Below are 21,067 nucleotides of genomic sequence, written 5' to 3' on the forward strand. Positions count from 1 at the left end.
TAAGAAATCTTCCCTGAGTAAAATATGCAAAATAATCTACAAAAAAGCTCCTAGAACTACTGTGTGAGTTTTGGAAGGTCACAAGCAAGATCAATGTACGACAAAAATCCTACTTCCATATGCTAGTAATAGCTAGTATAGCTCTAAATAGTCCCCCCAAAATGAGATATTTACGTATAAATATGAGATACACAGTTATAAATCTAACAAAATATGCAGGATCTGTATGCTGAAAACAACAAAACACTGATGAGTCAAATCAAAGAACTAAACAAATGGAGAGACATACCATGTTCAAGGATAGGAAAATTCAATATAATAAAGATGTGAACCCTCCCCTACTTGATTTATAGATCAATTAATACTATATCAATCAAATTCCAAATGAGATTTTTTATAGATAATGAGAAAGATTTCCATTAGTTAATAGGGAAATCCAAATTAAAACCACAATGAGATCAAACTCACTGGAATGGCTATATTCCCCAAAATAGACAATAACTAGTGTTGGAGAGAAAGTGGAAAAACTGGATCCCTCATACATTGTTGGTGGAATATAACACTGTTCTACGTGCTGGGGATACAGACAAGATACTAAGTAAACATAAGGCAGCAAGATACTTGTTTTCATGGAATTCTCATCTAGTTAAAAAATTAACAGAAATGACTTCTGCTAGTAATAAATGCTCAGCCAGACAGAGAGTATTATGATACTGTGGTTTAAGAATGGCTAGAGGGGGGCCGGCCCCGTGGCTTAGCGGTTAAGTGCGCGCGCTCCATTGCTGGCGGCCCGGGGTTCAGATCCCGAGCACGCACCGACGCACTGCTTCTCCAGCCATGCTGAGGCCGCGTCCCATGTACAGCAACTAGAAGGATGTGCATCTATGACATACAGCTATCTACTGGGGCTTGGGGGGAAATAAAGAAAGAAAGAAAGAAAGAAAGAATGGCTAAAGGTACACAAGATAAATAATCAGGAACAACCTGTGATCACAACTGATACATCATTTGAAGGATGAGATGCCGATAGATAGATAGATAGATAGATAAATGCTCACCTGTTCAATAAGGACTCAAAAATATTTTTATATTTATCATTTTATTAAACAAAATGGTTTTTCTATCTTTATTAAACACACATAATGACCAACAAGAGATTCTAATCTAAAAAAGATGACCACTTTTACCATAAATTGATTTTTTTCTTTTATGAAAAGCCTCGAACACTAATTTTAATTAGCCTGTTCAGTCTCATTCAAAATAAACAATTTTTGTTACGTTTGAGTTTTTGAAATACTGAAATAACGAATGCACCCCTATCTTCAATGACACCCCCGGGGTCTAAGGCACTGAGCATTAAGAAGTACAAGCCCCAATGAAAATGTTTCTAGTCTATCTGAAGGCCTAAAAACTGAAGACTAGTTTTTGGTTATTGTTTTTTTTGCTGAGGAAGATTCACCCTGAGCTAACATCTGTTGCCAGTCTTTCTCTTTTCTTCCTTTTATGTGAGCCACTGCCATAGCATGGCCACTAACAGAACCAAACCCAGGCCGCTGAAGCAAAGCGCGCCAACCTTAACCACTAGGCTACTGGGGCTGGCCCTGAATACTAGTTTTGAAGGATCTTATTTTACCTCATTTTTTATATTTTCAAAAGCGTATTTTACTCTGCTATTACCTGTCCTATTCTCATTATCACTGACAACTCCATTGAATCTCCATCTGTACCTGTTCTACTAACTTTTATCTTTCTTTTCTTCTACATTATATATTTTCAGACTGAACCATTCTTTTTCCTGTTTTCATCTAATAACTTTTCCTACTGAATGTGTGGTTACAGCAGGTTTGGTTTAACCAGTTTATCAATAAGACGATAATTTAATTAGACTTAGCCTGTAAAATTTTTTTTTTTAAGTGACATACTGACATTAAAAAGTGACAAACAGTAAAATTTTGGAGTGAAAAAAAACACCAAAGGTATCCTTATTCAAAATTTTCTATATACCACACACAAGCAGAAAAACCTACTACTGTTTCCTCAACATTTTAATTTTTTTCCCAAAGGTCAAGTCTAACTTGATACAAGCATTATCAGGAGTCATTTAAACCATATCAGTTTTGGTCAAAATATAAACTTTGATAACCTTTTAGTTATTTAGGTGAGTTAAAAACTATCTTGTGGTCACAAGCACACACTACTGATTTAATCTGCTAAAAATGAAATTAACTCTCCTCAGGGGCAAGGCCAAATAAAAACAATGTATTCAACAAACATACAAACATTTCCTTAAGTACCAGGCACTAAACTGAACTGAGGATTTAAAAAAAAAAAAAGGCATTAATAATCTCAAAAGCCCACAAACAGTGAGGCATGTCCTAGAAGAGTATGTGGTACCTAGTAGACACTAAATTAAAATTTGCTGAATGAATAAACGGTATGTGGACAGCACCTACTACAGAACCCAACTCAAATAAATGTTAGTTTCCTAGTTGCTTTCTCCCCACTAGCACATTACTCTTTGAAATAATTATCCACCAATAATGAATAGTAGGGATGACTGTTGGGTTTTTTTCTTCTTTACAGTTTACTAAGCCTTCGAAGATGTTAAACAAGTTTTATGAATTATAATTTTAATTGGCAGAAATCCACAATTTTGTGACTTAAAAGTAAACTAAAGACCTAAAAGTAACCACTTCCACTAGATGAAACTTTTAATAGGCATAAACATGTGTTTCTTCAAACTACTAATGAATGAATACTAATAAAAAATATAAAACTGCAACTCACAGAAGGCACAATAGATGAAAGCAGGCACTAGACACCACTGCCCAAAAATCACAATGAATTACACGACTATTTTTACAAGAGTGTAATATGTTTGTTTTACCTACAATATCTTTAATACTTCAATAATTATTCAAGCTAAGTATAATTACCTCTATTTTAAAAAAGAAAAAACTAAGCTTCAGACAGGTCAAGTAACTTGCATATATTTATAGGCGGTGGAACAAGGATTCATGCCAAGGTCATTTAGCTCTAAACCATGTATATCGTTCACTATTAAATCAACACTTCACATAATCTATACACAAATTTAAGTCTAGCAATGTACACAATCTATAAGAAGTTTTAGCATCCTCAAGATAGAGAAAGGAATGCAGCAAAACGGTGGAGGAAGGGATATTTACTGCACCAAATATGCATTCATTCAACAAACACATTTCAGGCACCAATTAGAATAGCACAGCAAAATACTATCCAAAAGAAAGGAATGAATGACACATGAAACAACACTGATGAATCAAAAATATTATGTTCAGCAAAAGATGTCAGACACAAAAGAATACAAACCGTACAATTCCATCTGTTGGACTCTCTAAAGGAAATTCCAATCTATGGTGACAGAAAGCAGATCAGTGGCTGCCTGCCTGGAACGGTGAACTCGGCGTGTTGGGAATGTTTTTATCTGGATTGTGGTGATGGTTACACCTGTTAGTTTCTCTATTAGTTTCTACAGATATCAAAATGAAAATGGACCCTGCCCTGAGAAACAGCAAGATCCTCATAGGAGATATACGTATATATCTTTAAAATCTTCTTAAAATATTTAAGTAGCATATTAACTTGCTTTAAAAAAAATCTTAGTACAATAAATGTTTGACAGAAATCAATAGTAGCAGTAGCAGCAATAGCTTCTTGGTCTTAACTGCTCTGTCCTCTTACTAGAAGATTTAATCCAGCCATCTAAAGTTTCCTTATTGAGTTGTAGTTTTTCTGCAAAGAATTTAAATCATACATGAACTTTCAAATGTTATACATACACATTTTTATAATCTGCTAATTGCATTATATCTTGCCAACTAAAAAGAGCTAGTTCTTTAGATATAAGGATTTTTTTTAAGTAAACAAAGCAGCCGCTTTCAGTGTCATAATTCAGAGCCATAAGTAAATTTGAAACTCTTGGCATTCCAAAAGAACACAATGCAGTGATTTTCAAACTATGGACTCTAATAACAGTGGACCATGAAATCAATTCAGTGGGTCAAAACTAACATGTTTAAAAACATGTTATATAAGAGAAAACATCTGAATGCACCTTGCAGTAAGGGAACTGTTTTCTGAGCTTTTTTTTTCAGTCACATATGCATGAACGGACACTCAGCCTGTTGATCCACATCATGGATCCTGGTTTAAGAAAAAAAAAGTGAAAGCCTCTAGGAGTATGCTAGCGCAAGAATGATGGTGTAATGAAAAAACCATGAGCTTTGAAGTCAAAGACCTAAGTTCATATCTTACTTCTGCCACTCATTAGCTCTATGACCTCGGAGAAGTTAACTATAGACTATCCTACGAACCTTTATTTATTGAACTGTAAAATGGGAAGAATTCAACTAACTTTGTACAATAACTGTGAAGAGTACAGACGAGGTCATTTTACTCAGAGTAAAAGCCAAAGTTCCTGTGATGCCTCAAAATTTTTCCTGACTGGCCTCTGGCCCTACCTTTTCAGCACCCATCCACCACTCTCCTTCCCCTTCCCATTCCAGCCACACAGACATCCCTGCAACTTTTCAATCTTAAGACATCAAATCATAAGACATCCTATCTCAGGGCATTTGCTCTTGGTTGTTGTTCCTTCCTGGAACCCCTTTCTCCTGGATATCCACATGACTGCTGCCTCACCACAGGCTCACTCCATCACCTCCTAGGGGAGGACTTCCATGACCAGCCATTTTAAATCTGCATCCCATACACACTTCATACTCTCTTGTCTGTCTTTCTCCATATCCTTACCATCATCTGCCACACCGTGTTTTATTTTTTATTTTGTACACTCTATATTCTCTTAGCACAGTGGCTGGCACACAATATGAGTTACGTAAATATTTGCCAAATGAATGAATAAGTAACATACAGAAAGTATCTAATACAGTACCTAACTGTTACTTTGCCTTCCCCCCCACTAGCAAACCACACATTCTTTTCAAATTCATCCATGGATATCAAATTGAAGCGTCTAGACAGCATAAGCTTAAGAAAATAGTAAAAATACAATCTGATTTTAGCATGTAACGTAACATCTTAGCAACGTTTGCAGTGTTGATACAGTAAATTAAATTCGGCAAGAATCCTCAAACTTTTACAGTGTTAGTTTACCCAGTTTAAACCACTCTGTGGTCAATTTTGGTATAGTACCGCTATATGCTAACCTCACTTCATATTTGTGGGATATTCAATATGATTTACCTTTTTCCCCAGGAAATATGGAATGATGTTTGGGAGGGGACCAGAGACAGGATTATAACTCTTTATTATTACTTTTATTCTTATTCTTCTTATTACTGAGATGAAGGATATGAACAGAAAACATGTAAAACAAATTACACAATAAAAAAGATTCACTCTTTGGAAAAACAAAAAATTACAAATTTTTAAAATTATAAGTTTACACCTTCAAAATTTAGGACAATTTTTTTTACACAACCATAATCAGTGTCATTGACAATAAAGTGAAAAAGACAGTTCACACAAAGCTGGTGAGAATGTTAACTGGCGCAGCCTTACTGTAAGAATAAAAGCAAGTATAAATATTAAAAGCTTTGGAAAATTACCTTTCATACATTCAACAAATATCTGCCAGGCCGTATATGAGGTTTCAAATACACATTAGTGAACAAGACTGACTTGATCCCTAGTCACGATCTAGTGGTGGAATGAGAGACAAAACTGTTAAAATAAGGACTAATTACGATAGATGCTATGGGAAGAGGAGCCTACATAAGAAAGGGTAGTTAAGCCTGAGAGGTATCCTGTATGCTACAGGCTGTGCTAAATGATATACGTATATTGTCATTTTCTCCTAACAATCCTATGAGATAAGTAACGTTATTATACCTTTTTTTTTTTTTTTGGTGAGGAAGATTAGCCTTGAGCTAACATCTGTTGCCAATCCACCTCTTTTTGCGGAGGAAGATCGGCCCTGGGCTAACATCCGTGCCCATCTTTCTCTATTTTACATGTGGGACGCCACCACAACATGGCTTGATAAGCAGTGTGTAGGTACATGCCCGGGATCCAAACCTGCAGACCCCGGGCAGCCAAAGCGGAGTGCACGAACTTAACCACTACACCACCAGACTGGCCCCCATTTATTATCACACCTCTTTTACAGAAGAGGACACCAGAGCTTGAAAAGTAACTTGACTAAGGACACAAGCATTGGAGTGTCCTCCAACACTTCAAAATAATAATTATACTTATAGAAATATTTTCTACAGAAATAATCAAATGCAGGGGCTGGCCCCGTGGCCAAGTGGTTATAAGTTTCACGTGCTTTGCTTTGGCAGCCCAGGTTTGTGGGTCCAGATCCCGGGCACAGACCTACTCCACTCATCAGCGATGCTGTGGAGGCATCCCACATACAAAATAAAGGAAGACTGGCACAGATGTTAGCTCAAGGCTCATCTTCCTCCGGCAAAAATAAAAAAGAGAGAAAGACTGGCAACGGATGTTAGCTCAGGGCAAATCTTCCTCACCAAAAAAAATAAATAAACGTGCAAACAAAAATTCAGGTATGAAAAAGTTCACCACAGTGCTATTTATAAAAAAGAAAAATCAAAATAAAATTAAATGTTCAATAATAAGGAATCGTTAAGTCAGCTGTGCTCTGGCCATTAAGAATCATGTTTTAGGGGCCGGTCCCGTGGCTTAGCGGTTAAATGCGCACGCTCCGCTGCTGGCGGCCCGTGTTCAGATCCCGGGCGCGCACCGACGCACCGCTTCCCCAGCCATGCTGAAGCCGTGTCCCACATACAGCAACTAGAAGGATGTGCAGCTATGACATACAACTATTTACTGGGGCTTTGGTGGGAAAATAAATAAATAAATAAAATTATTAAAAAAAAAAAGAATCATGTTTTGAATAAACATTAAATGACACTGGACAATGCTTATGATCTAAGTTTTTTTTTAAAAGAAAGACATAGGTTACAAATCACTACATATGGCCCAATTTCTCTACTACAAAAATGAGAACAGTGGTTGTCTCGGGATCTTTTTCCTCTTTTTTTATGCTTTGCTGTATTTTCTAAATTTTCCACATCACCCTGTGTTAATTTAATAATTGGGGGTGGGGGGAGACCACAGTGCTTTCAAACACACACACAGAAGAAACAACAAATCTAGTTTGCAGGACTGCAAATGATTTTTATTTTCTTCTTTTCCTCGTCCTTATTTTCCACTTTTTCTATAACAAGTATGTACATGCTTTTATTACTACTTTTTACTTTTATAAGTTTTATAAATAAGTTTTAGATATGAGTGTCTTTGTTTTATATTATCTGCCATAGTTGATATGAAAAAATGGAGGAACAACCTGACTGAGGAATTGGGTTAGCAAGATTCCAGTTTCTAGAGTTTTAGCATACGTTTTTAGAAGAAACAAGTACTTTACTTGAAAGCAGCTTTTTTATAACAGTACAAGATTAAATAGTCAGCAGAGCTCACAAGCACATAATATCAGTAACTAGACTTTACAAGGGCAACACTAAAAGCAGTGCCTTTCCTTCAACGCACAACAATCACTTTCCAAATTCATTACTCTGATTCACTCCCCTCACTTTGCTATGGCAGCTACTTAGTGCTACTCTGCTTTCCTTATACGGTATTGACTTTAATGCTTCAAAAGGCCCAGTACCCAAGAGATCTTACAGATATAAAGGGAGGGAAAAAACCAGTAAAAGTTATTCAGACACAATACATACACAAAGAATATACAATAGTTTCAAACTACCGCACTGACATTCTCAATGCTCTAATTATAAATTACAAATCAATTTAATTTGTAGGTAAACACAGGCATGAAGTTCACAAAAATATGTCTGGCTAACAATGATAAAGAGAAAGCACACAAATATGATTATAAAAAATGGGAATAACTCAAAAAATATTCATGACCTTTCATCCTTAATGAAGAGGGGATGAAGATGAGGCAAACTTCCTGCTACATATACTTACACAGAAATTACCAGAACTTCAGCATGCAAAAATATCCAAGTATTAACTGGCCTACTATGATGACACAGCAGACTCATTTTTTTCCCACTATCCACACTCCCTCCTCCCAAAAGTCCAATAAGCCAGACATTTAACTAAACAAAAAGAAAGGGCAAACCACATGAATGCGGCAGTAACATGAGGTAAAATAAATGAATGAATTTATTTATTTTACCTTGAATGAATCACACAACTTAAGAAACTACTAATTTCATTATACCCACTAATAATCAGGAATCATTACCATAACACTTTCACATGTTTTAGAGTTAACCAAACAATTTTGCTTTCATTATCTCAATTCTGGTCAACAACATTAAGAGGTAAAAATGACTAGAAACCTGAGGCTCTTCAGTACTAATTGATTTGCCCAAGCACACAGCTAATAAATTCATGGAGCCAAGGCTAGAACCCATCTTCTGAATCCAAGTGTGGTAGTCTTTCCAGAAGGGACAGTCTACCTCTCCAGTAAAGATGAATATATTCTCAAAGATAAATAAATAACCTTTCTCAACTTTCAAAAAATAAATGATAGCGGGGCCGGCCCCGTGGTGTACTGGTTAAGTGCGTGCGCTGCGCTGCTGGCAGCCCGGGTTCGGATCCCAGGTGCACATCCCAGGTGCGCACTGACACATCGCTTGTCAGGCCATGCTGTGGCAGCGTCCCACATAACATGGAGGAAGATCGGCACTGATGTTAGCTCAGGGCCAGTCTTCCTCAGCAAAAACAGGAGGATTGGCATGGATGTTAGCTCAGGGCTGATCCTCCTCACAAAAAAATAAATAAATAAAATAAAATAAAAATAAATGATAGGTGCTATGTTAAGTATTTCCTCTGAACTTCCCCCAGAATCTTGGAATATTTACTCTGCATAAAGGAAAAAAGATAGGAACCAGCACTGCTAAGAACCTTTTGTCGAGTGTTTTATGTGATTGTATTAAATACACCCAAGAGAAGGTATTTTATTCACTTTAAAGATATGGAGGGGCCCGCCTGGTGGCGCAGGCGGTTAAATGCGCGCACTCCGCTGCGGCGGCCCGGGGTTCGCACACCGACACACTGCTTGTCAAGCCATGCTGTGGCGGCATCCCATATAAAGTAGAGGAGGATGGGCACGGGTGTTAGCCCAGGCCCAGTCTTCCTCAGCTAAAAAAGAGGAGGATTGGCAGACGTTAGCTCAGGGCCGATCTTCCTCACCAAAAAAAAAAAAAAAGATATGGAAACTGAGGCATAGACAAGAAACTTGCTATAGACAACATAACTCAGGTTGTAAATGGAAGACACAAGTCTGAGTCCTAAGCCAACGCTCTTCCCATTAGATTTATCCCATTTAACAAAGGAATTATTACATGCCTGTTATGTGCCATGCACCATGCCAAGTGGTTCAAGACAGAGCAGCACTAAGATGTATTTGTTACTCAAAATACTATACATAATACAATGTGATCTAAACACAATTCCTGGTAGGAAAAACATGTCTAGACTCTAACAACAAACTGCATCCCTCTCGTTTACATTTACAAATTTGATGTAAAAAAGAGCATAGTGCACTCTGTGAAATGAATTGTGGCTAATTCTCATTTGCCTCAAAAACACATCTTTAAGTAGCAAGACCCACTCCAAAAAAACAAAAAAAAACCCACAAGAGGCTTTATTCCTTATATCAACTCTATGACGTAAGTATTGTTATTTATCCACATTTCTCAAATGAGAAAACGGAACTTCAAGGATGATACATCACATAGCTAATTAAAAGCAGTAGAACAGTGATTCCCATTCAGGCTAGCCAGTAACAGCGACTTTAACGACATCAAGAAAATTCTAACAAAATGTAACTCTCTTCAATAGGAAATAGTCATCAGCTCCATTTTGTTCAGCAAAAAATGAACTAAACAGACAATTAAGCAACTTGGGCAGCTCCAAGTCATCATGGTAGAATCATTAACTTTCACTATGAAACAAATGGTATATAATGCATACTATCAAAGTAGTAATTTGCTCAAACTGCATTCTTAGGGATGCAGCTCTTTTTATTTAAAAATATTCATTTGGGCTCTTTTTTTTCTTTTTGCCTGTAGAATTAACAAATAATGCTAGCAACCTAAAATAAATGCATAACTAAGTATTATTACAGTATTCTGAATAACATATGTATGCACACACACACCTTAACATCTTAGCATTGTAAAATAAACACTTCTAGTCATATAATATACACACCAGCTCCTATGAACAATTATGTCATTTAGATTTTCTTGATATTATTCTAACTTATCCAAGTAATGTTAAACCTGTGCCTGTAAATAAAGTCAGATAACAACGTTCAAACTTAGCCTGCCCTAAAACTTATGTAACAAATTCCATCCATTAATGTAAAACTTTTAACTACTGGCATTGGTTTATATGTATAACAAGTTCCCTGGAAGACAGAAACTATATATAGAGTTTCAAAGTCATACAGTTCTTAATAAATTAAAAATCCTGCCACTATGAATACAAAATACTGAATTTGTGTAATGGAGAGAAGATAACTCTTCAAAAATTTGACAAATATACTATACCACCAAGCTTGTAACTTTAACTATAAATCGACTATGGAATCTAAAATTCCCCCGAAGCACAAATCTGATTATCACTCGCATTGTTTTAAAAAAAATTTGGTTAATTATTCCTCATCATGTAAAAAACGCTCTCACACTATGGCTAGTTCATTCCTTCAGCCAACCTCTCTCGAGTTCCCAGAACTCCATCAAGAACTACAGCAGAGTACTTTGCCATTCTCCAAACTCAGCATATTCTCCCGCTGCATATTTGCAATGCTGATTCTAATGAACTCCAAATCACCCTTCAGAACCCAGTTCAAATGTCACCTCACTGAAATCAACTCATTACCTCTTGCAGACAAGGCTGCTCTTCTCTAGCATGCACCACAAACACTGAACTTGAAGAATTATTCAGTGCACCCATAAAAGTGCATGGCACACAGTAATATCTATTAAACTGTACAAGGAAATCTCATTAAACATGAAAATCATTACCAATTAATTAATTTCTAAGGAAAATCTACTGTCTAAAACTTTGCAAAACCAAAAACTCTTAAAGGTTTTGATTCTGTGCAAACACAAAGAAAGTTTTACATTTATTCTCCTTTACAATTTTCCACTAATATAGACAGATGCCCAATTCCACCCGACTCAGAAAACATTATCATGGCCTCTTAATGAAAAATAATCCCTGGGCCGGCCCCGTGGCTTAGCGGTTAAGTGCGTGTGCTCCGATGCTGGCGGCCCGGGTTCGGATCCCGGGCGCGTACCGACGCACTGCTTCTCGGGCCATGCTGAGGCCGCGTCCCACATACAGCAACTAGAAGAATCTGCAACTATGACATACGACTATCTACTGTGGCTTTGGGTGAAAAATAAATAAATAAATAAAATTATAAAAAAAATAAATAAAAAAATAATCCCTTCTCCCTATAGCTCTTCATAAAATTTATTACAAATTACTGGGTCCACCACAATATTTTCAGCTGTTGAAAAACTAGGACTATGTCTTAATCATCTCTTTTTCCCTTTTAGAGTTTACTCTTATTTACATAGAAAGCACTAAGTAACTGTTCGTGAAATTTCCTGTTATCAAACATGCCAAACTTGACCCCATCTATTCTTTCTGCCTGGAAAACCATTCACCCAGATTTTTGCATGTTTTTCTCCTTTGTCAGTTTCTGCTCAAATGCTACCTCCAGAGAGAGGTCTCCCCTTGTCACCTACTTGAAATCATCTCTTCCTTCCATCCCTAATCATCTGCTGTGCCCCTCATCCTCCTTTATTTGCTTCATCCAACTACCACTCTCTGGAATTGTTTATTTGGGTTACTTGTTTATCTTCTATCTTCCCCTCCAAGATGTAGCTCAAGGAAGGCAGAGACCTGTCTTGTTCACCATCATATATAGCCAGCACTACAGCAACGTCTAGAAGAGAGGACACTCAAATTATTAAAGAATTTAGTTGAAAACATCTAGAATGCTAACATCCAACCAGAGCCTAAAATTTAAATTTAAACAATTTCTATCCAAATGCTACTCATAAACAAGTAAATTCTATGAATTTTGCATCTGCACAGAGACGAAAAATACTGACTTTTTTTTTTCCCCCCCCAAAGCCCCAGTAGATAGTTGTATGTCATAGTTGCACATTCTTCTAGTTGCTGTATGTGGGACGCGGCCTCAGCATGGCCGGAGAAGCAGTGCGTCGACCCGGGCCGCCAGCATCGGAGCACACGCACTTAACCGCTAAGCCACGGGGCCAGCCCAGTACTGACTTTTTAAAAACACAATTTTAGGTTGGAAGTGTTCTCAGAGATCATCAAGTCCAATGATTTTCAAATTATGCTCTGAAACACCTTAAGAGCAGTCAGAGATCAAATTCCCTGAAGCACTGGACTACAATTGTTTTATACATACACATCTATTTTAGGATGTGATTCACACACATATAGAACACAAAGTGCGTTATATATCAAATTCTTTTTGTTTGTTTTTTTTTGTGAGGAAGATCAGCCCTGAGCTAACATCCATGCTAGTCCTCCTCTTTCTCCTGAGGAAGACCGGCCTTGAGCTAACATCTATTGCCAATCCTCCTTTTTTTCCCCAAAGCCCTGGTATATAGTTGTATGTCATAGCTGCACGGCATAGGACACGGCCTCAGCATGGCCGGAGAAGCGGTGCGTCTGTGGGCGCCCGGGATCCGAACCCAGGCTGCCAGTAGCGGAGCGCGTGCACTTAACCGCTAAGTCACGGGGCCGGCCCCTATATATCAAATTTAAACACTCTGGAGACTGCTATCTCTACTGCCGGGTTAAACAGTTTTGCTGCAGACCTCAAAGTTTGGCCTGACATGTCTATACTTATAATTTCCCATAAGTGTGCATAGATTAGAAAGGTTACAGCTCAAATTATTTTCTAATCTAAAATATGCTCACCCACACAAAATTATAAAAATTTTACTACACCCCTAAAGCATTATTTTGTGCACTAGTAAATCAAGGCAAACCAAACGAGTATCTGTTCAGGACAGGATCTCCTCACAAAATAATTGTGCAATAAGTAAATTGGTAAAATGTGGTATCCATGAGATAAAATACTATTACCTATTATCATTATAAAACAGTATTATTACTCAAAGTTTTGGTGTTTCTTGGGGTCGGCCCAGTGGTGTAGTGGTTAAGTTCACAGGCTCCACTTCAGCAGCCCAGGGTTGACAGGTTCGGATCCCAGGCACAGACCAACACACCACTTGTCAAGCCATGCTGTGGCAGGCATCCCACACATAAAGTAGAGGAAGATGGGCACAGATGTTAGCCCAGGGCCAATCTTCCTCAGCAAAAATGAGGAGGATTGGCAACAGATGTTAGCTCAAGGCTAATCTTCCTCACCAAAAAAAAAAAAGTTTTGGTGTTTCTTGATGAATATGTTTATAATTTTTAAAAATATGAACAGTTGCTATATTTTGCCAGAAAGTCAAGCTTGAAACAAAAATTTCCTACTTCTTTCAAACTTCTGTATTAATTAAATTATCCTGAATCTGCAAGGTGATCAGTTAAAAACAAACCTTCAACTTACACCTGCTTAATTTGATAAATCAGGATTTTCCCTATAGAGTAGCATTAAATTGAGAAAGACATTAGATGCTGAATCCAGTCTAAGGATAAAATGGCCTTCATAATTTCCAATTACTAATTTTCATACTTATCAAAATAGCTTGATTGTTCTATCTTTATGTTAATGTTAAAATTTAACCTTATTTAAAAAGTTAACATCAAAATGACAACCACATAAAATTGAGATAAAGTATATGCAAGTGCTTTGCAAGCTGTAAAGCATTTTTTAAATACTAAGTAGTAAAATTAAACCAAAAGGAATCAGGTCCTTTGAATGGCATGGTAAACTTATTGAATATTATTATTTCACCATAAACTTCTTAAATATTATTATTTCGCCAATCGTTGAAAGATTCTTTTACAAACAGGAAATTAAATACAAAACTTGTATGAAGGACAAGCATTATAATTTACAATGTAAAAAGTAACAGGAAAACACATTCCTGCCAGATATGACACAAAACCAAATGTTCCTCTCCCAAACACATTGTATTACATAATCAGTCATTACATTTTGTCCAGATGATGATACAAAATGGAGTTATGTTTCAACATCCAAACATATAAATGGAAAAATGGTATATCAATATGTTTGGAAAAAAGCAGGTCTGCTCACTGTTACCTAAATTACCAGGACACATAATTTTCTCTTGCTTATTTTATCATTCCTTGGCAAAGAAAAAATTTACTAAGTGGGCATTCTCATCTATTTCACATAAGGAAAGACATTTCAATTCAGTAAAGCAGAGAAAGGACTGGCGTCCTGAGTACTAGATCAAATTCTCTTTTAAAAAACATACCCTCTCTGCCTCTTTAGTAGTTTTTAGTCATTAAAAAGTCTCTGGAAAATATATAGGCAAATGTAAAACATTTCTAAAATCCTAAGTCAGATGCCAACATCTCCACTAAATATGCAATTCTGGGATTTGATTTCTACATCTCAAAAACGGACACAAAACTGGTGCACAATCTCTTATTCAAACCTTTAAAGGCCAGACGTTTCTCAGAATTGGAATTTTTCAGATTTTAGACAGGTAAAATTGTGTATATATCATACATGACCTAACACCTCCTAGAGTGGCCTAGGCAGCCCCTGTAATCAAATACATTAATATTTCTGCATCAAAATGTTAGGAAATTAGGTTAAGATGAAGAAAGACTATGATTAGGCTACCAATTTCAGTTGGAATTTGCCACCAACCTTGCTAAAAAACTTTAAAAATCAGTTTTCAGAGCTTTGTGGATTGCCAATAAAGATACATTTAATCATCTCACCCAATTTTCATAAGGAGAGTGGTATCTGAACTAGAGAACTCCTACTTTGTACTAGGCATTGGGTGAGGCATTTGGAGGAAAAAGGTGAAAAAAAAAAAACATAGAATCTAACTTCAAGAAGCCCAAATCTAATAGAAGCTCGAGGTCAAGCAATGGTAAATATATACTATCATATACATACAATTATCCCTCAGTATCCATAGGGGGCTCAAATCCCTTAGCCAGCCCTCTGAATCCTCGGACATGGAGGGCCAACGGCACACATACAAAATACCTCCTTCAACCAATGACCTTAGCCACACAAACTACAGCAAGAAATACAGACCTAAACACTCTGCTACAAGCACCTGTATTACTAACATCCTTCCCTCAGTCCTGCACTCACTACACACATTCCTCTAAGAAGCTGGTCATCTAGTTTCCCATTTAAGTAATTAAGAAGCAAAACGGTAAGGATTCAAGTAAGTGGAGCAATACAGGATGCCCTTCTCCCCACTCCCTTTTCCATTCTGTTGTTTCTGATTTGTGGACTGGGAACCAGCACTCTGTCAGCACTAAGTGCCAAGTGACAATCTGGCACCAGTTCAGTTTACTGCATATTTATTGATAACCTACTTAGTACTATGCACTATAGAAGGTACTAGAAATGTAAATACTATAAATAAGATAAAGCCCTACCTCTCAGGTGCTTACAGTCCAGTGGAGGTTATGGCGGATAGTAGATATGTTCAATAAATTACAATACAGTGTGACACATTCAATAATAGAAGTTTGAAGAATAAAAGCAGTACAGCAGAAGGATTTGGGGAGTTACAAAAGGTTTCATTCAGAAAGTGACTTGGGGGGGCCGGCCTTGTGGCATAACAGTTCAGCGCGCGCTCCACTGCTGGCAGCCCTGGTTCAAATCCCGGGCACGCACCAATGCACCGCTTGTCAGGCCATGCTGTGGCAGCGTCCCATATAAGTGGAGGCAGATGGGCACGGATGTTAGCCCAGGGCCAGTCTTCCTCAGCAAAAAGAGGAGGATTGGCAACAGATGTTAGCTCAGGGCTGATCATCCTCACAGAAAAAAAAAAAAGTAAGTGACTCGAGTGTTGTTCTGAAGAACAAGAAGTTTGTCGAGACAAGTAATAGTAGAAATTACCCCCACACACACAAAAATATATGCATAAAAGCAAAAAAAAACCGGCAAACTTGCAGGGTAAGTGGTAAATAAGTTAAAAATATCTAGCTATATCTAAACAGACTCAGCTCCTGAGTCTAAGCATATACAAAATATTAAAGTGTGTCCAGAAAAGGGAAATTTTCTGAGTTTTTTCCTAAATAATTTTTTTGCATTTCCATACTATATAAGCTATGAAGTCTTACTAAAAAATAAACATCGTAAACCATTTTTTTACTTCATAATGCAACGTACCCCCAAAATGATCTACCAATGGATTTGCATCTGTATTTCAGAGAACAAGCCGTCAGAAAAGCATATTAGGAATTCTTTTTCCAGGTCATCCCTAATAGTACAAAGTAAATAAATGAACAAGCCATATCAGCATGACTTGTCCTCAGAGAGGAGTTTTAAGAGTTTAAAAAAGGATGCGAAACAGAAAAACTAAAGGAAGAAGAAAAAAATATATATAGTATTTAAATTGAAAAAGGAAAGACCCAACGAACAAAACCAAGGTAAAAATTAAAAAATAATTATAAAACCTTAAAACCCTAATGTCCATCCTATTTCTTTTCAAAGGCAGACTTTCTACAACAGACATCAATTGTAGTACAGCTCTTTTCAAAGCATCTATTAAAGTCACAATGAAATTCAATTCCTTTAACTATCACAGGTAGAAATCATCCTTAGTAAGCAAGGATCATCACCAGAACGACTACTATCTTCGCACCAGATCCCTTGGTATCAATATTGTATGTAATCCTATTCAAACACTGAAGTGGAACTCAGATGAACTTGGCCTCTAAAACTGCCCTACCTGCTGCTTTGGTTTCTTTTGCTTCTTTGTGTTATAAAAGCCACTAGAGGTCTAGGTAACAAACAAAATCTTATTTAGTAGTATCTTTTCCTACAAGACTGTATCACTATTTGCATAAGTTGTCCTCAAATGCCTATTCAAGCAAGCACATGGGAAGTTTGCTTTTAAATATGTACTCATAACAGAGTGAACTTTTTACAGTTAAAAATTTTGACAATCAAAAAAATACTATTTAACACTGCTTTTAAAGAGCAAAAAATAAATTATTTTTACTAGTCTATTAATGTCTACTCATTATTTCATATATAGACGTGAAGCATAACTTTTCTATATTTTTCTGTATCATCAGAAAACCTTATGAAGCAAATCTGTCACCAAAAAGTTTGGTGAAACTGTTAACTTCCCACGGGCTGTGAAAAATTCTGTACGAGTCTTTCAAAACTCAAGTACTTTTAATACCAATACCTACTGAAGAGATAAAAACCAAAACACTTCTAATTAGCAACACTTCTAATAAAATCTATTCATAAATCTCAACTATTTTATTTACTTGTGAACAAAGAGAATTTTCAGGTTATAACTGTAAAATATCTCTGAAAAATCAAGAAGTAAATTAAACTTCCAAAGTTACTAAGTAAAAACATAGGTAATTAGTTCTCTTGGGGAGAAATATCATTCTGAGTTTTATTTTATCTTCAAGATCAAGTACTTCTCAAACGACCGAGAACATAAATCACTCATGCATTTTGCCCTCGTTTTTCCACCATATAAATTTACTTTAAAACGAAAGTATTATAGAAACTGAAAATTTTTAAAAGGCTGTATTTGTTGCTTGGTTAAAGATACAGGCAATTCTCATTCCTCAAGAGTACCAGATTAGGTTACAGATACCTCTATACAGCATACTTAGAACAAAAGAGTTCTGCCAACAAATGATGCTTACATTAATTTATTTTTATTGATGCAGTAATAATTAGGATGCAAAAAGTGTGTAAGTTTCTCAACGGCTGTCTAAAATACAAAGTATTCACAGAAGTCACTGCAATTCAAGCCCTCAGGAAAAAAGAGAGAGAAACGTACCTTTTTAAAATTAAACAAGGATCTTAAAAAGTCAAGAAAGAAGTGGAGCAAGAGTTATCTTTTCTACGTGTTTTTTGTATTTTTCTTTTAGATTTAATATTACAAAAGAAGTACAAACTAAAGAGGAGTTCAACACGAAAAACCTACCAAAGCTCTTACTTCATTAAGAAATATTTCAATGACAAGAATCAGAATGTAAACATTTAACATTTCAGTCCACTGTGATTCTTCATCAATCCTTCAAATCTAGGATAAAGGTATCTTCCAAAACTGCAAGAGATGTGGGCATTGACGTTTGGGAAACAACTGTTTTCAAATATACCCAATATTCCCAAACAACCCAACGTGAACTTAGCATGTAAATAGATACTTTTCAAATTTGTATCCCCCCATACTTGATCATTTACACTTAGCTTCTTTCAAAAGGCAAATCAAAAGTTGCATTTACGATTCTAGAAGTCTAGAAATTCCTGATATCCAGCATGACAAAAAATGTGTCCAACTTTGAACACTAAATTCAAGCATGGCCTCCTTCTGAACAGATTTTGTTAACGCAGTACTTTCTATCATTTCGCCAAGAATCTAAGGGTTGACATCAGGGTACTGAATTACTAGAAACCGTCCAGAAGATTAAGAAAGGAGTAGGATTCTTCGACCACTTTTACGAAAACGAAACAAAATGTGCTGCATTCGGCCTTCTGGATGTTGAAAAGTGAAGGTGTCCCCTAGAATTCGAAGGAAGTTGATGTTGAGGTTCCTTCCGAGAGGGTGGTACCCGTATGTAAGACCTGGGTGGTGGTAACACCGTCCCCACAGGGCCTGGAATAAATGCAAACTCTTGGAAAAGCTTTTACGAAAGGAAACTCGAACTCGCCTTCGCAAGGCCCAGCCACCCGGAGTGAGCGCGAGGCTCTCCCTCCGAGACCGACCGCAGAGCCTCGGCCGACTCGGGCGGGCCTCTGCGAGCCCCACTCGCTTCTTCCGCGAAACTTTGAGCGAGACCCGAGACGCGAAGGTGGAGCAGCCGCGGCGGAAGTGGAGCCCGGCGGGCGCTCCGGCCGCGGCGCCAGGACCGGGCCGGCCACCGCGCACGGGAGCTCCCGGGCCCGCCCGCACCCGCACCCCCGCACCCCCCTCCCTCACACACACACACACACACACACACACACACACACACACACACACACACACACACACACACAAGTTGCCGGGCCGGAGCGCGAGCCGCGGGCTCGGGAGGCGGCAGCCCGGCCGGCCGGCTCGCGGCAGGCTCCTCCGCCCGGGAAGCGGCGCCGCCGAGGCCGCCGACCCCGAAGCCGCGCCCGGCCCGCGCCGCCCGCCCTCCCCGCACCCGCCCGCCGCCGCCACCCCCTCCCCGCCGCCGCTCGCCCTCTCGACTGGAGCCAGACAAAAGCAACGGGAAGCGGCGGGCCGGGGCGCTGCACGCGGGCACCCGGCGCGCCCGCACCGGCCCCGGGGCCTTCCCCCGCCTTGCGGGGCCCCGAATCCGCCGCCCCCGCCGCGCGCCCCGCTGCCAGACTTCCGAAAATTTGCCAAAAACTCACCGCATGAATTTTCTTGTCCCGCGGATCCAAGATGGCGACGTATCCACCGCGGAGGCTGCTGGGAGCAGGACCTTTACCCTCTGACCCCCACCGTGACCCCCGCCGTCCGGCTTCGCTTTCGGCGGCGGCGGAAGGTGGGAGCGGCGGGCCGGCTGGGCCGGGCCGGGCCGGGCCGGGGCCGGGGGTGGGCGGCCTCTCTCCCACGCGTCCTCGTCGTGTCCCCGCCGGCTCCGGGAGGCTTGCGGCTCCTCCGCGGCCGTCACGGCGAGCGGACCACGGGTTCCGGGCGGGCCCGGGGCGGGGAGTGCGGGACTCGTCCCCGCGGCCGCCGTCCTCCCCCGGCCCGGCCCGGCCCCTGCGCCCCCCGTGCACCTGCGGGCGGTGTGGCCCGGTCAGCGGCGCGCTCCTCCCCCTCCCCCCGCCCGGCGCCTGCGCCCCCCGTGCACCTGCGGGCGGTGGGGCCCGGTCAGCGGCGCGCTCCCGCCGCGGTGCCGCCGGGCCTGGGGGAGCGGAGGCCGACCTCTGCCCCCGGACGAGCACCTGCCGCTCAGGGGAGGTGGGCTCGCTCTCCGTGGAGTAACGGCTCTTCCTTCCTCTGAGCGTCGGTGAGCCTCCCGGGGTGCTGCCCGGCGGTCTGGGACGCGGAGCCTCCGCGTGTGCGCTTGGGATTGTGCTGTTCCATCAAGTGAACATTGTTACTCCTTTCTGTTTGAGTGATAGAATTTGTTAATGTAAAGTACAGTTCGTGTGGAGTAAATAAAACTTCTGCTAAAAACTCACTGTAATCCAATTTAAAATTTATCATGGAAAGGCAGACGGCCTCCGTCACTCATAAATAGCAGGAAAAATAAGGATACTATAAAATAAAAGGTGACTTTGTCATGTTTACGGGAGGCAAGCTATTTTGAGATGTTAGTAGATGTGTGAATTTATTTAAACTCCAAATGGTGCTGATGTAGCCAGTAGAAAATGTTTTGCCTGGTTATTCATTTCGTTAAACATTGTGCCTCACTGTCTTTTTTACTTCAGGAAACTTCAAGGAGGATCAACACTTCCTTATGTCCTTCCCTCCCTTTTCCTCCCCGCCCCCCACAGTCCTTTCCTGCTCTGAGCTTTCTCTTCCCTGTTAAGATGTGTGTTAAAAGGCTGACGCTGCCTCTAAGTATGTGTAATACGTATAGGTGTATGAATACATGCACATGTGTCTATGTACTACTGAGCGTGTATATCTAGCGATTAGTAATTTGAAAGTATAACTCGATATTTGGAATCATAAGATGGAATGATAAAAACGGGATATGCTTATAAGCATATAGTAGCATCAAGTATTACCATTCTAATCTGTTAGTTTGACTCCTGTATAGGACTTTGTTAAGACCAAAAGCTGGACCTTATTCTTACCATCACTATATTTACTCAAAAAAGCACAAGTTTTAAATAGCATGAACATTGGTG

At 39.3% G+C, this 21,067-nt stretch overlaps 1 protein-coding gene across 3 annotated transcripts in view; it reads right to left on the reverse strand.

Moving 5' to 3' along the window:
• The window catches only part of CNOT2 (CCR4-NOT transcription complex subunit 2), a 116,529-nt gene extending 96,799 nt beyond the window's left edge, over positions 1–19,730 (reverse strand). The window contains exon 1 of one of the 3 annotated variants that reach the window (XM_058557636.1): positions 19,613–19,730. Coding sequence is in view for 1 of the 3 variants with exons in the window: in XM_058557632.1 (XP_058413615.1) it covers positions 19,613–19,617 (5 nt within the window). In the remaining 2 variants the exon portion in view is untranslated. The remainder of the gene's footprint in view (positions 1–19,612) is intronic. The other 2 variants (XM_058557633.1, XM_058557632.1) reach the window with 2 other exon arrangements.
• Positions 19,731–21,067: the final 1,337 nt, after the last annotated feature.

Source organism: Diceros bicornis, chromosome 17 (assembly GCF_020826845.1).
Source record: "Diceros bicornis minor isolate mBicDic1 chromosome 17, mDicBic1.mat.cur, whole genome shotgun sequence".
NCBI classification, from domain to species: domain Eukaryota; kingdom Metazoa; phylum Chordata; class Mammalia; order Perissodactyla; family Rhinocerotidae; genus Diceros; species Diceros bicornis.